We start from the raw sequence: 15620 nt of genomic DNA, 5'->3' as shown, positions 1-15620 counted from the left end.
TACTAGTATTTTATCCAGGTCTACAATTTCATTAACTATGCTTATAATGTTCTGCCCAGCAAACAAATGCGATGGTTGATTACAAATTATAACTAATTAACTTTATATTTATGAACTATCCTGATAAATCCCAGCATTATTTTTCTTCCATCTATCTACACATTCACTGAAATAGTAGTGACTTTAGTCAGAACATTTTAGGCATGGTTACTAATTATAAAAATAAAACCGTCAACAAACACTAATACTGTACGTAACTGTAAATCCTCTCTGAATATCAAGGACACAATTACAGCAGGCAGCTGTTCCACAACAAAGGTACAGGTTTGTTTTCCTGTGTCCCATAATTCTTTGTGTTTACTATCTTCACTCTTTTAGGGCTAATTATTTTGTTTTTCTTTCTGTCCCAGGGCTGAATATTTTTCCAAAAAACTGTTTTAAAAAAAGCACACAAAGCAATGGATCCACACATAAATCAACATAAAATACTTATTTATGACAAATCTCACTCTGTTTTATGTTCCATCAGCCCCCACAGTATGTAAATTCACATTCTTATTACATACCTGTTTGTCTCACCACTCATAAGCTGAAGGCAATTTCTGGGGAAAAAATCTGCTTGAAATAGTCAAATGGCTGGTAATCCATAGTGTCCACTAACATGCCGCGTTTTTGTGAAACCCAGTTGCCGGTTTGCCTCCCACAGATCTCTTATCTCTGTAGTCCTCCCAGGGCAAATTTTGCCATAGGTTCATCTGCTTCATGTGCATGTTCAAAGCTACGATCAACCAGCAACCGATCAGCTGATGCAGGTACCTGTCTTTTGTTGTTGATTTCCATATCATTTACATCAAAGTTGGAGTTCAATAAGAGTCTGTGTAGTCCTCCCAAGCAAACGTTGCCAAAGGTATGTCAGCTGCATGATCAACTGGGGACCGATACCTGGTACCTGACTTTTGCTTTCGATCTGCAGATCACTTGTATCAAAATCGGGGTTTAAGTCAGTCTGATTCAGAAGTAACCCGCAAAAAATAATGTGCACAGTGTATTTGCCTTTGCACATTTGCTTCACTGTCACCCGATACTGATTCCATTCTAGATGATGTTTACTCTTCGCTACTCATGCATACACAAGAATTCGACATCAAGTCAATGAGTCAAACAGTCCTCTTAGTAAAGAGGGTCTAGCTCTAATGCAACAGTGAGTTTTATTGATGCTTACACCTTTTTTTTTTTTCCAGCCTTTTTTCACTCTGCCCCTAGATATTGACCCCTTCTGTCAACAAAAGTCAAAATCCACCCTAAAAGTTAAAGATCAAAAAAAGCAGAGCCTCAAAAGTAATAAATCCTAACTAGTGACAATATTACATTCACTGTTAAAGACTGAAACTTCTTTTGTCTTACCTTGGATTGAGTGTCACAGTCACTACATAGAGAGACTCAGATTCTGTTCTGCTCGATTTTGTTGAACTGCTTTGTAAAAGGGTGTGTTTTGACGTTCTAGAGGCCTGATGGACATAATGACATCTGCAGCAAAGTTGATAAGCAAAGCTCTCTTGTTCTCTCTTGAAAAGGTGCAAAGAAGGAGACTATATTTTCTATTAATTTCCACTTTCTAGAAGTTTGTGGTGTTATAGTTGGCTGCATAGGCCAGCAATACCTGTTTTTGCTCTAGAAGAGAGTGTAACATATATAATATGTACTGTTCCACCTTGTGTTGACATCCTGCTGTAACCTTTTTGTGAATAGCCAAATTGTTTTTGAATAAGCAAATAAGAGAGAGTAAGTTAGGGAAAAATGCGTGATGTGGCCAGTTATGCATTGTCCTATAGCCACTGCATCAGAAATGACACTCTGAAACAGGATTCTTTTCGCTCACTACCAGTTGAAGTGTGTGTGACCTGCATAGTTGACTGGGTAAGTCAGCATCTCTCATGGCCTTTGTAATATTCTTAGCATTATTGTGCAGTATGACACGCATTTTCTCTTTTGTAATGTTCATGAAGCAACTAAAGCTTCAGCTGTATGCAAGCTTGTGAATTCTTGGCAGTGGAGAGTTACTCTTCAGTTTTTGTATGTACATTGCACAGTTAGACTGCATTGACACAGGAGACATGAAGTCCAAATATTAGTTGTAAAATTTAGTTTGGTGACATTAAGAAATAGGCTGTAGATCAATTTGTGATGACTCTATACGTGAATTTTAAGGTTCTGGAGTTTTTACCCTTCATCTTTACAGGGCACAACTTATCCTCGTTGTTACAATCTTGACGGAGATTTCAGCATGGAGTTTATATCTTCATAGACTACCTTATTTATCTTTCCATGTGCACATTGTAAATTTATTTTCTGATTTTTATAACTGAAATGTACTACTTTCTATAATACCAATATGAGAATTTCTGGCCGATGCCAATATCCAATAATGTCTTTGTACCGATGCTGATATACATGTTCATAAAATGCAGAGAAAAATTAGACAAGATCTGTTTGAATAAGAATCACAGATAATTGTAACATTTATTTGTACAGTGTGGAACCCTTCACTTTTGTATGCAATTGTTAAAAATAACATCTGCCACATTTTGTTGGCTACCAATTGGTTTCATGGGAAATTTCGATTTCACTGTCCATTTCAATTTCGCTGCCTGAAGATAGATTCACCTCGTCATCACTGCTCGTATCACTGGCAAGAGTGTGCAACACCTGGGCTGCTGAAAATATTTCTTTCAAGACGCCATTATGAGGCTAGGACAAGACATGTCGGCATCATTGCCTGAGTAGCACTCGGGCCTGTTGCTTATGCAAGACACACCTAAATCATTTCCCAAGCAACACTCCACACTAACGCTGTTGGCACTTTTACTGCCTGAAAAATCCTGGGGTCTAATGCTTACGTGAGACATGTCTATACAGTTGCCCGAGTGATGTCCTGGACTAGCACTTTCAGCACTGGTTTTACAACCTGAGTGACACTCGAGTCTGTTGCTAAGGAGGTTAAATACCACCTTGAAAAAAAAATTAAATTGAAAGAGTAAAATGATTCAATGGGAACGGAATAAGTAAAAGTCACTTAACTCTTTTAGGGCTATTTTTTTTTTTTTTGTTTCTTTTATCCCAGGGCTGAATATTTTTCCAAAAACCAACTTTTTTAAAAAAGAACACAAAGCAATGATTTAACATATCAAATCAACAAAAAATATTTACTTTTGACAAATGTTACTGTCTTGCATGTTGTATGAGCCTGCATACACTATGATTTCACATACATATCACATACATGTTACACAGCAAAGTCCTACAAAGTATGATATCGCTCAAAGCAGCCAATTGCATGCATTGCCACATTGGACTGCTTACAATATGTGTTGCACTGGTGCTTCCTTTTCAATTGTCTGTTGCTGCACTTTCTCACATGTATTGTTAGTGTGTACTGTAGAGAGACAAGTCACCCGTTTGACATTGTGACACTGCCACCAAGTTTTCTGCCCGCATGAAAACCATATTGTCACCTCTTTTCATCTTCAGCCTGTCTGGCTTCTACTGTGAAGGCTTGTCTCCCCTGTTCACCCTCACTGTGCCACCAGCTCCAATTCCAGCACAACCTGACTTGTCAAGGGACAGTTCTGTCTTTGAAAGAAATACTTTCCTGTATACTGTATGTAATTACTTTCAGGCAGAAACCAGTGTTTACTTCTGCCAGTACAAAATCCTTTTTTGCCATACTTTGTGGGCTTGCCTGGCATATATTGGTGTCCCTTGTATTTTATCATAGATTCATGCACAGACATATCACAGCCAGGTTCATAAAATTGTTTATATGTTGGTTCCACAATGTCAAGCAGGGGCTAAACTTTATACATGGGGTTATAGCCTGGCTCACCCCTTGTGTTTGCTTCTGGTTATCACAGAAGTGAATAAAACTTTGCAGCAGCACGTACCTATCACGCAGCATAAACTGTCCAAAGCCACCAGGGTACAAAGCACATTTGGACCACTGCTCCCTGAAGTTATATCACAAGTCTAGTCCCATCTCTATTTGTAATGCCACAATGCCCTTCGTCTCATTTTTTGTTGTGGGTTTCCACTTTGAAAAACGAGAATGCGGTGCAAGCGCAGCCCGTGATTCAAAAAATTTCTCTGCCTACCTGTGTCTCATCTGACAGTAGCTGAAAAGCAGCATCAGGAGAGAACAGCCTGAAGTAGTCCAGCGGCTGGTAATGTCATGTCCAACATCAAGCCATGCTGTCTTGTGAAGTCCAGTAGCCAGTTTGGCTCCCACAGAACAATGTCTGGGTATTCCTCCCACACAAACCTTGCCGTAGGTTCTTCGGGTGCGCGAATGCGCTCAGCTGGGGCAGCATTGGCTAGTGTCCCATCAGCTGATGCCAGTTCCTCACTCTCTTGCGCGATCTCCTGATCACTGTCAACACAATCAGATTCTGAAAAATCAGAGTCCAACTCCGCGATAATGCGCAAAACATCATCTGCTGAGTATTTTCTGCACTCGCTTAGCTCCCTTGTGAGATGTCGATGCCATCTTGCCTTTATTTACATTTGTTTACATTTCGTAACTCAAGCACACGCAAGGATTAGATGCAGAGTCAATGAGTCTTAACATTCCTCCAAGCAGAGAGGGAATGCCTGTGACGTAACAGTGAGTTTTGTCGCCATTAACAGCTAATTACATCAGTTCCTGGGGAGACTCTGCTGATTGCCCACTGTTGTGACAGAAAATTAAACGCATATTACGGACAAGGCGGAAGTACAGGGAAGGGCAGAATGAGTGGCAGAGTCACCGCCTCTAGCACATGCTTCAAAGGCCGCCTGACGCGTCACACAAGTCAGAGAGGGCGGGACCTATAAAATATCGTGCGGCCCGATCCAATCGGATTCGGTAAATGAGGTAACACCTACAACATAAGTCAAGAAAAATCCAATTGGGTACTGAGATGTGGAGACCAGCTTCCCCAAAGAGGTGGGATTAGTGTTGTTTGTTGTGAAAGTGTTCAATCTGAGGATGTCAGATTTGCGATTAAGAAGCTTGGCCAGGTAAAGTGTCAGTCGTTGAAGGGGTTTTGCTAAATATACGAATTTTCAGGATATTACAATAGGATAACTTTTAAAAGTAGATTTATTTTCACGCACATAAAATCCGTTGCTGGGGAGACTCCACACATACAATAATCAGCTGCACGGCAGCACAGATTAAAATACTTGCTGGGGAACTGCACAGTACTTGCTGGAGTGACGCCACAACAAGCTAAAATAAAGAGAGGCAGGATAAGAGATCTTCAAACAGACACAACACATCAATCAACAGCCACAGTGGAGAGGATAAATGTAATATTAATTATACTTGCTGTATTGTCATATACATTTCTATTTTATTTTTATTATTAATTTACTTTAGGCTTCTTGCAAAATACTAATGTTTATGCACTACTGTTCTAGCGCCCGTTTATTGTAATGGGCTTAATGTCTAGTTATTAAAATAAATGGCTTCTGCTGAACCACATTTAGCTGGCTATCTGATTGTTGGTTTTATACGCTGTAATTTTAAATACTACTTAATTTTTTTTGGACAGAATAAATTTGTTGATTACATTAGGCTGTTTCCCACAGCAGGAACTTTTATTGAGGGACTTTTTTTAAGCTTAGGAACTTTTCTATCATTCTCACCTCAGGAACCTGGGCCATTTGTATAGATCCTGGCACTTTCTTTAGATCCAACTCCAGAGTATGTACTTTTAGCTCAAGCTGAATTATCATTGAACTAGCCAACCCGCGGCGTATAATTATGTATTGATGGGTGAACACTTCCTGAACAACACAGTTATCCAAATGGGGTGGGTTTGTGGATACCACTGTGAGTGAATGAAAAGATAGACCTCTGGAGAGAGCAACATATAATTGTCCGTGACTGAAAGCGGGATCGTCTGTGACGAAGAAGGCCACGCTGGTGAAAGTTACTTCGTCTGTAGGGATAAGTGTCAGTACTTGTAGATTAAGGTGTAGCGAGTCTTCGTTGTTGACGCTTAATATAGCTTACGTACTGAGATGTTCTGGAGTCACAGTTGAGAAACACTTTTTTAATGTCTTTTAAGCACAGGGGAAAAAAATGAACATGTGAAACATCCGTAATGTAATAAGCCACCAAGAAAAGTAACATTGCAACAGTGCTATCTATGACCCGATCTCTGTAAACAGAAGTGAAAACAAAATCGAGGCCCGGTGTATTCTTTAACTGCCTTGTGGCGCTGTAGTAGTGCTGCTGCTTTGCAGTAAAGGAGACTGTGGAAGATTGTGGGTTTCGCTTCCTGGTTTCTCCCTGTGTGGATAGTGCTTTGAATACTGAGAAGATTGCTATATCAATGTAACGAAGTATTAACAGGAAATTGTCTTCGTGTAATAGTAAAAGGCAAATTATCCGCGACAAACAAACTGTTTTACATGCTGCATACCAACCCGCAGCGTAGTATACGCCGCATAATCACGCCGCTTTTTAAAAGTTTTTTTAAGCAGAAGGGAAAAAAATGAACATTTGCAAAATCCGTAATGCTGCTTTCAGTAAGTACAATGCACACGCGTTTAATTTGCCTGCCACTTGTTGCCAGCCGTCTTTTCTGGTTTGGGCTGCTTTTGCAGTGTTACCGCTTGTGCATATTAAATCTTGAAATCCTTCGAGTAACTAATTAACTAAATAACACCAACCCACCCACACACAAAGCTTGTGTGAAACAAATGTGCCCGTACTTTCATAATTTTGTTGCAGCCTACAGTGGAGTCAGACACACAAAGTCAGCTGCTGAGAGAGCGTCTCGACTGTTGCAGGGCCTGCATCGGTGAAGCAGGTGAGACGCTAATGAAACAGAGGCACAGGGCTTATTGGTTTTTAAAGACTGCTTCCTTCATTGTGTTTTAACCTCAGTTTTAAAGGATTGTTTTAAGGATCCCATGGGATACCCCTCGCAAACTGTTTTAGACGCTGCATTCAGCAATTCACATCCGCGACAAACATGCCTCTTCTTACATAGTCCTGCTTTGCTGAGCGGGGAAACGTTTTCTGTGTTCCTGCAGGACCATCTAAGAAGACGCATGTTTGTCGCGGATGCAGTGAACGCGGGCCGGGGAATAAAGAGTGTTGGTGGGCGGGGAAACGTTTTCCATGTTCCTGCAGGACCATCTAAGAAGACGCATGTTTGTCGTGGATGCAAATTGCTGTATGTAGCATGTAAAAAAAGTTTGCGATGTTGCACGTGGTCGTGCGTCGTAACCGAAAAGTCAACGTGGTTCAGAGCTGCGTGTGGACTGTAGCACAGACAAACAGAACTGACGGCGTGTTTTCCGAGGCGTCCATCCGAGTTGGTGGGCGTGGCTGTGCGAGTTTTCGTCGTATCCAATGGTCTTAGAGTTGGCGGGCGTGGCTCCTTCCTGCGTGCTTTCATGGGTGTGGGCGTGGCTCCTTCCTGCGTGCTTTCATGGGTGTCGTGCCGCTCTGGCGGCGGCTTAGAGAATTATATATATAGATTGTGCGGATTGGTTGACCATAAATACTGGCTCCATCTTACAAAGCATACTTGTTCCATACTTCACACCGCATCACTGTTCATAGCTACATCCCTGGTGTGGGATGCTATGCACCGCATTGAAGCAATAAGATGGGGTAGGGGTTTCCTGTCAACTCCCGAATGTGCCTTACTTCACACCGTGTCACTGTACTTTTCATGTTGCATATTTTACATAAAAGCAACAGTTACTTTGTGCAGTGGGGACACAACACACAAAGTGGCCTGGGACCACAAGAGGCCCAGGACCTACTTCATTCAGGAACTCCTTGGTTCCTGTAAACTAAGTTGCTGCCGTGGGAAAGTGCCTACTAGAAGCCACACTGAATGATCACTCGCTCCCCATGCTGGTGAACAGGGCTGATAATAACGCGTGCGCTACTTGGGCAATGATGGAGAATTCCAGCTGCTGTTCTGATAATGCAGTGGATTTTTATTCCTTGGAAGTGGTATTTCTGACAAAAATCCCTGCATCTGCTGAGTATTTAAACATGCATATTTGTACTGCATATATTCAGTGCCATCTTTCGTACTATTTTGCTTTTACCAGTGCTGTCCGATTAAGATTTGAATCTTCATATTAAAAACAAGTTATAACGTAGGTTGAATGTTTAGGGTGATTGAATGAACATCTTTACTGTGTGTTTTTTAAAATATTTTTTTTATTAAAATTTTTGCTTTTTCATTGAAAAGCATGACGCATAGGCTATAGTTAGCTTAGTCACTAAATGAAAGTAGTTGCCTTTAAAAAGGGGTTTTAACACTGAGAATGCCTACTACTTTACTAATAATACAGGTTGACAATTAGAAATACGTGTTGGCTGATACTAAAAGTTACATTCAAAAGCCGGTCTGTAAACTCCCACTGTAGTGTACAGCATGTCTTAAGTAACACAATGGTGACATTAGTGTGAGGTAAAACTAGCAACTGCTCTTTAACTTCTGAATTTTTTTGGCCATCAAAGATTATTTTTTTTAAAACATTTAAAATTGCGCTAAAATAGTTTTATTCAATCCGGAAGAATTGTTATTGCTTATAATAATATGCGCGGAGTGCAATAGGGGCGGAGTGGTGGCTCTGCGGCTAAGGATCTGTGCTGGTATCCCGAAGGTTGCCGGTTCGAATCCCCGTCAGTGCCAAAAGAGATCCTACTCTGCTGGGCCCTTGAGCAAGGCCCTTAACCTGTAATTGCTCCAGGGGGCGCTGTACAATGGCTGACCCTGCGCTCTGACCCCAAGGGGTATGCGAAAAAAACTAACAAACACTGTTGTAAGTCGCTCTGGATAAGAGCGTCTGCTAAATGATGTAAATGTAAATGTAAATAATGATTTAAAGATAGTCTAAAGGCTGTTTACCTCTGTATTTTTATACTTCTTTCTGTTGCCATCTGACTGCTTTCCAGAGTTATTTGTGTGTTCTCTTCAAGAATTTTTTTGTACAAGTTAAAGAATGCTCACAACAACTCATCAGTTATCTTGGCCCTTTTCTGCTGTGGACAACCTGCCTGAGAGTTGCTTCTTTGCTCTGTTTGATGCTGACCCCATCAGAACTTGCAACTGAGTGCCAGTGATTTTTTTTTTTTTTCCTCTCTGCATCGAAATAAGTCTTTGTATCTTGGTTCTACTGTAGTGGCAACACGGTACATGGGCTCTGTAAATCTCACTGAAACAATTGTTTACAGCCTCCAATATAGCACTTTTACTGGTTTTGACTACAACCTCCATAGGTGTGTGTTTAGTTAATAGTCATTTTAATGCGTTAAGGGAATCCAATTGAATCCAAGGCTTCATATTTGCGAGTTTCTTTTGTCAATTGTTCAAATGGGACTATGTGTGTGATTATGTTCTCGATCAAGCGCCGCTGATTAAACGTTAAGTTTCAAGCAACTCGAAATCGGCGGCATATTCCCAAGAGCTCTGTACTGCTCCAGCAGTCTTTGCATCATATAGAATGGGCTGTTCCATTTAGTAGCAATCATCTTGCTGAAGAATTTTTGGTTACATACCAACTTCTGTTCATGCATTCTTGAGACAGGAGTTTGCTGTGGCGAATGCTTAAAAAGACCAACTATCTTTCTGTCGATCACTGTACTGTATTTTAAGAAAAGTATTTTAGTATTTTATGGTTATTGATCAATAATCCTACAGAATTTAATTTTAATAAAAATGAACAGTTAACACCCGTGGTCTATAGTTTAACTATAAAAATATACTTTAATATAGTACACAAGACTTCTGCTTGTCTGGTTATGCAGGAGTTTAGTATAAAATGTTCTTTAAAGGGATATTAAAGACAAAAAAAAAATCAGAATCTGCTGATCAAGTAACATGAAATCAATGATCAGTATTGGCCTTAAAGAAAAAAAAATTGGGGCATCCCTAATTCCTGCAATCGTGGGCTGAAATTCTCCTGCCTCAAACACAATGCATTTCCAGTTATGACATCTGCTGTTTCTTTACAACATGTGTTAATGTGGTTCTGATGGACTGATGATGTTTAAAGTGTGTGTGTTGATGTTCACCCTGCAGTGGACTGGCACCCTGCCCAAGGATTGTTTCTTCCTCTGCCCATTGTACCCCTGCTCTGGATATGCAAGTTTAGAAAATGAATCGGCGGGTGGATGGATCATCACCATTGTTAGCCATTTTCATATTATTGTGCCTTTCAAAGTAATTTGTGTACTTAAAATCACCTGTGAGTGCAGTGCCGACTTTCACTTGGTAGGAATAATACTGTGTATATAAAAAAAAAGGGTATTGTTACGTTTTCAGAATTTTGATGTCGACTTGATACCGAAGTACCAAAGACATCCCTGGTCTGAACAGAATCTTTTAAAGTGCATGATGCCAATTATTCAGAAACCTGTATTTACCTGAACTTTTAAATTAACCTTTATTCAAATTATTCAGTCATGTATTAGTGTACTATTTGAATGCCTTTAAAAGAATAGGTTCAAAAATCTGGCACCTGGTTAACTGTGCAAAGTTCACGTTTTCTTTATATGCTTCTCTGCATTTTTTTTTTTTTTTTCTCTAAATTGGACTAAACTGGTTTGAGAATGACACTGAAATTATTTACTTTGAAAATACCTTAAACTGTTGACAAAATCAAATGTCATTTCAGGAAGACCTTTAAAGCAAAATGGAATTAATGGCATCATAGAGAATGGCATCCTACAAAGCCCTGATTTTTTTTTTTTTTTTTTCTTTCTGCTGGACTGTCATCTACAGTTAATTTTTTATAATGCTCAAGTTACCCTTGAGCATTTTTGTAATGTGTGTGTCACTGATTTTTTTAGATTAAGGTTTAAGGGCAGTTAGCCCACTATAAACATGTTAAAGAAGTGAAGTTTTTGTTTCTTTAACCTCCTTAGAGTTAGACACAAGCATCACTTGGGCTTTAAAAACAGTACTATAAGCATTAGTCCGAGTAACAACAACGGTATAGATGCATCTCGCATAAGACCCGAGGATTACTCAGACTGTAAAAACGCCAACAGCATTAGTATGGAGTGGTACTTTTGCAGTGGTATAGGTGTGTCTTGTGTAAGCATCAGGTCTGAGTGTTACCCATGCAACAAAGTAGCTGCATATTCTCCTGGACTCATAATGGTATCTCGTAAGAAATGTCTTATCAGCAGTGATAAGGTTAATCTGTCTTCAGGCATTGAAACTGAAATGGTCAGTGAAAAAGTGATTACGGTGAATCCAAAAGTGATGTGTCACTTGCACATGTGCAGTGTGCAGATCATATTATTTTTTATAATTATTACTGTTATCATTATCACTATTGTTATTTGTGTCATTATACTTTCAATACTTCTGACTTTGTACTTTTAGTGTATTGCATGTTTTATAGTAGAAGGATATTTAATAAAAATTTAATTTTCCAAGCCCAAAAATGTAATGCTTTTTACATGTTTTTTTGAGAAAAACATGTAATGCCTAGAAGGTTAAATTTCTAAACACAGTCAAGAATTGACAGCTGTCAGTTTGTCTAATAATGAAATTAAATGAATGCAAATTCACTAAGCAATCTGGGACATAAAAGCATACTTCAGCCTGTTTTTAACCCTTAAATTTAACAAAGTTACGTTTGAGTCCTGTTTCGATGGGATTAGTTTTACCCTTGTAGGTGGGGTAATTATTACCGGAGGAACTCTGTAATTTTAGTCTTGTCTATAAATTTTAGTGGAATGCATGTTCACGTAAAAATTACACTGACTTTTTGCCTTTTATAAAAAGTATGTAAAAAGTAACCCAAGGTTAAATTAGTCCTGTGTGAATTGGCATGTCAGCAAATCTATCATTTGGGCTATTTGATTGGGACTAAAACTACAGAGATCCTCCGGTAATAAATTCCTTTCCCAGTGGGTGAATTTTGGGGGGTTAGAACTTTCATTGTACTCATTTTTGTGCATGGAAGGGGGTGTAGTATCCCATCTGAGGCCCAAAGGCACCCTGGTATACACAATTTACATAAAAAACTGGGTGGGCATAGTACTCTTCACCTTGAAGGTGCGAATGGACATTTTTCACCTTACAATTAATGTTACACATACATTAACTACCAGGAACTGCCTATGTGTCACTACCCCATTTCAAGAACTGACTTTACACCGCCACCTGGTGTGAAACTCATCCAATTGGATGGCCCAAATTATAAAGGGAAGCTTTAAACACAAGCCCTGTCTCCTCGACTTCTGCAGCATATTTGTGCAACTTCACTGAACGGTTGGTTGATTGTTGTATTCCACAACTGAGTGTTCTGGTCAAGAGAAATTGCATCAGGAAGCTGATGTCCTGTGTATATGGCCTTAACAAAATGTAAACAATTAAAAAAAATCAATTGCTTAGTAACAAATTTGGTATAATTGTAAAATAATGTTTGTAAAAAAAAAAAGATGTTGACTCTTCTTGTAATAAGCAATGAAGAGTGTTTACCAAGCAGATACATAGGTACACCAATTTGTGCATTAAAAATTTGAATTTCTGTGAATCCTGAGCTGAATTTCTTGCATTGTGAATAAATGTTTATAAAATGTTTTCCGTATTCTCTTCAAATTTTCATTTCAAAGGACAAGTAATTTTTTTGACTTCACATTCATTGGTCATCAACTCCAACCGCAAACTTAACGGTACTTCTTTTGAGGCAGTGATGAGGATCATCCATCCATAAATAGCACTGCTGCAATTAGTAAACTCCAAATTCCCATCCCCATTTCCTTTCATAGCCTCCCACAATTTCAGAGTTGCATTCCTTGTGGAAATCTCATCTCCTGCAGAGCTGATCTTGGACCTCAACACACTTATCAGATGCACTTGGTTACTGAAAGTTTACACATTCTAAGAATGTTGTGTAAGGTGTTAAAACCAGCACCAGTGGCATGATAACCTAGCAAAAGTCTAACATTCATTTTAAGGGATTTACCCTTTTCACAGATGTAGAAAAATGTGAGGTGACACGTTCAGAGACTTTATGTAGTTGCATTCATTGAACAGTCCCACAAATCTTGACTCTATTCATGTATCCAGACTGACCACAGCACTCTTGCAGCTTTTGTCAAAACTTCAAAAGTTTCAGTTTTGCAGAACCTCCTCTACTTCACTTGCCCTCTGTTGTTAATATGCTTTAGGTGTCTCCTCAGTGGACCTTTAATTATCATTAAAATGCATAAAGTGTAGAAAAATCCTGTACATCCACCTTGTTGAACAGGGATAATTTGCAAGAGGAAAATGTATACTGATTTATATCTGCTAAAGATGCCTTTAAAGTTACTAGTGTAAAGACAATGCCTTTATAGCCTATTTGTATCCAATTAGGGTACAAATATTCAATTGCATAGTTCAAAACGTTGGCAAAGTAATGTCCATTGAAGATGTAAATAATCAATCGTTTTTTTTTTTACTAATGCATCTGTCGGTGCAAGACTAATGCTGTCCAGACAGTACTTTACTTCAGACATGACATTGTAAGAAAACTTAATCTGCAAGAGTAATGATCACGAGTATATACTGTATAGCAGCTTTCCTGTATACGTCCAGTGTAACCACTAAGCATTAATAACAGATTAGACTGACCAGTTCAGTTTTATTTATTTATTTATTTATTTATTTAAATAATGTTTTTCATGTCTGTTTAACTGCAGATGTTTTCTGGGTGTGATGTTTATGCATTTATCTTAACAAGAATTGAAGTGGCAAACATTTCATCTTTTTAATTAGAAAATTTGGTTGCCACCTGTTCTTGCAGGTTTATATAGCATTTATTTGTAAATGTAATGACACAACCTATAAGTATGTAGCATAATCTTTCCATGTGTTTTATTTAATGAGAACAAAATATTATTGTAGTATACTATAATTTAAAAAAATACACCAGCTTCAGTCTTTAGCTGGATTTCTTTTGTATGGTTCATGCTTTAAGTAGAAAATTTATATGGATTTTTTATCATGTCTCACTTTTTTTTAAACCTCTCTTTGACAGATCCTTGCAGAGAAGACTAAAGACAAGAATTTTGTGCCTCCACAGAATTGCAAGGTTTTTTTTTTCTTTTTTTAACTCAAGATTTAAGGTGACAGATTTTTAGTGGTCCATACAAAGTGATGATATCTCAAGCAGCAAGAAACCAAAGTAATCATGAGGACCACATGAACAATTCACAAAATTGGTTGATTACAAGGAATTTATCTCCCAATACCAACCAGCTTAACCCTGCCCGAAACTCTAACTATTACACATCTCTGAACACTACGTTTGCCTCTTCCACAATGGGAGGTGTGGCTTCAGCAACAAATTCAAATAATGGGTGCAGTCAGTTCTCAAGGAGAACGCAAAGCTCTAGATTTGAACCCTGGCCCGAGGAAGCAGTTGACAAAGCTCATGGGTTATATTCTTTACATCGAATGTTTGAGATAGTTGGAGCGCAGCTGACACATCGGGATGTGAGGGTGCTGTCATTCCTGTTTGTTGACGTAATTGACGAGTATGAACGTGGAGGTATAAGAAATGGAAGAGACTTCTTTTTAGCCCTGGAACGCCAAGGCAGGTGTGATGAGACCAATTTCAGACATGTACTGCAGTTGCTTAGGATTATTACACGGCATGACCTTTTGCCATATGTGACTCTGAGACGAAGACAAGCTGGTAAGTATTTTATTTGTCGGTTCCCCCCCCCCCCCCCCCCCCCAACAATTCAATTCACACACATGCAGTGCATCCGGAAAGTATTCACAGCGCATCACTTTTTTCCACATTTTGTTATGTTACAGCCTTATTCCAAAATGGATTAATTTTTTTCCTCAGAATTCTGCAAACAACACCCCATAATGACCATGTGAAAAAAGTTTACTCGAGGTTTTTGCAAATTTGTTAAAAACAAAAAAATGAGAAATCACATGTACATAAGTATTCATAGCCTTTGCTCAATACTTTGTCGATGCACCTTTGGCAGCAATTACAGCCTCAAGTCTTTTTGAATATGATGCCACAAGCTTGGCACACCTATCCTTGGCCAGTTTCGCCCATTCCTCTTTGTAGCACCTCTCAGCCTCCATCAGGTTGGATGGGAAGCGTCGGTGCACAACCATTTTAAGACCTCTCCAGAGATGTTCAACCGGATTCAAGTCTGGGCTCTGGCTGGGCCACTCAAGGACATTCACAGAGTTGTCCTGTTGCCACTCCTTTGATATCTTGGCTGTGTGCTTAGGGTCGTTGTCCTGCTGAAAGATGAACCGTCGCCCCAGTCTGAGGTCAAGGGCGCTCTGGAGCAGGTTTTCATCCAGGATGTCTCTGTACATTTCTGCAGTCATCTTTCCCTTTATCCGGACTAGTCTCCCAGTTCCTGCCGCTGAAAAACATCCCCACAGCATGATGCTGCCACCACCTGCTTCACTGTAGGGATGGTGCCAGGTTTCCTCCAAACGTGACGCCTGGCATTCACACCAAAGAGTTCAATCTTTGTCTCATCAGACCAGAGAATTTTCTTTCTCATGGTCTGAAAGTCCTTCAGGTGCCTTTTGGCAAACTCCAGGTGGGCTGCCATGTGCCTT

The 15620-nt window shown here is 39.3% G+C and overlaps 1 protein-coding gene across 1 annotated transcript in view; it reads left to right on the top strand.

The window, feature by feature from the left end:
* The window catches only part of dedd (death effector domain containing), a 93418-nt gene that overhangs the window by 34008 nt on the left and 43790 nt on the right, over positions 1–15620 (top strand). The window contains exon 2 of the mRNA XM_028813484.2: positions 14056–14715. Within this exon, the coding sequence (XP_028669317.1) occupies positions 14175–14715 (541 nt within the window). The 5' untranslated portion in view covers positions 14056–14174. The remainder of the gene's footprint in view (positions 1–14055; positions 14716–15620) is intronic.

This window comes from Erpetoichthys calabaricus, chromosome 11 (genome assembly GCF_900747795.2).
Source record: "Erpetoichthys calabaricus chromosome 11, fErpCal1.3, whole genome shotgun sequence".
NCBI classification, from domain to species: Eukaryota; Metazoa; Chordata; class Cladistia; order Polypteriformes; family Polypteridae; genus Erpetoichthys; species Erpetoichthys calabaricus.
Note: the sequence above shows the minus strand (reverse complement) of the source record. Positions and strands in the feature narration are given on the sequence as shown.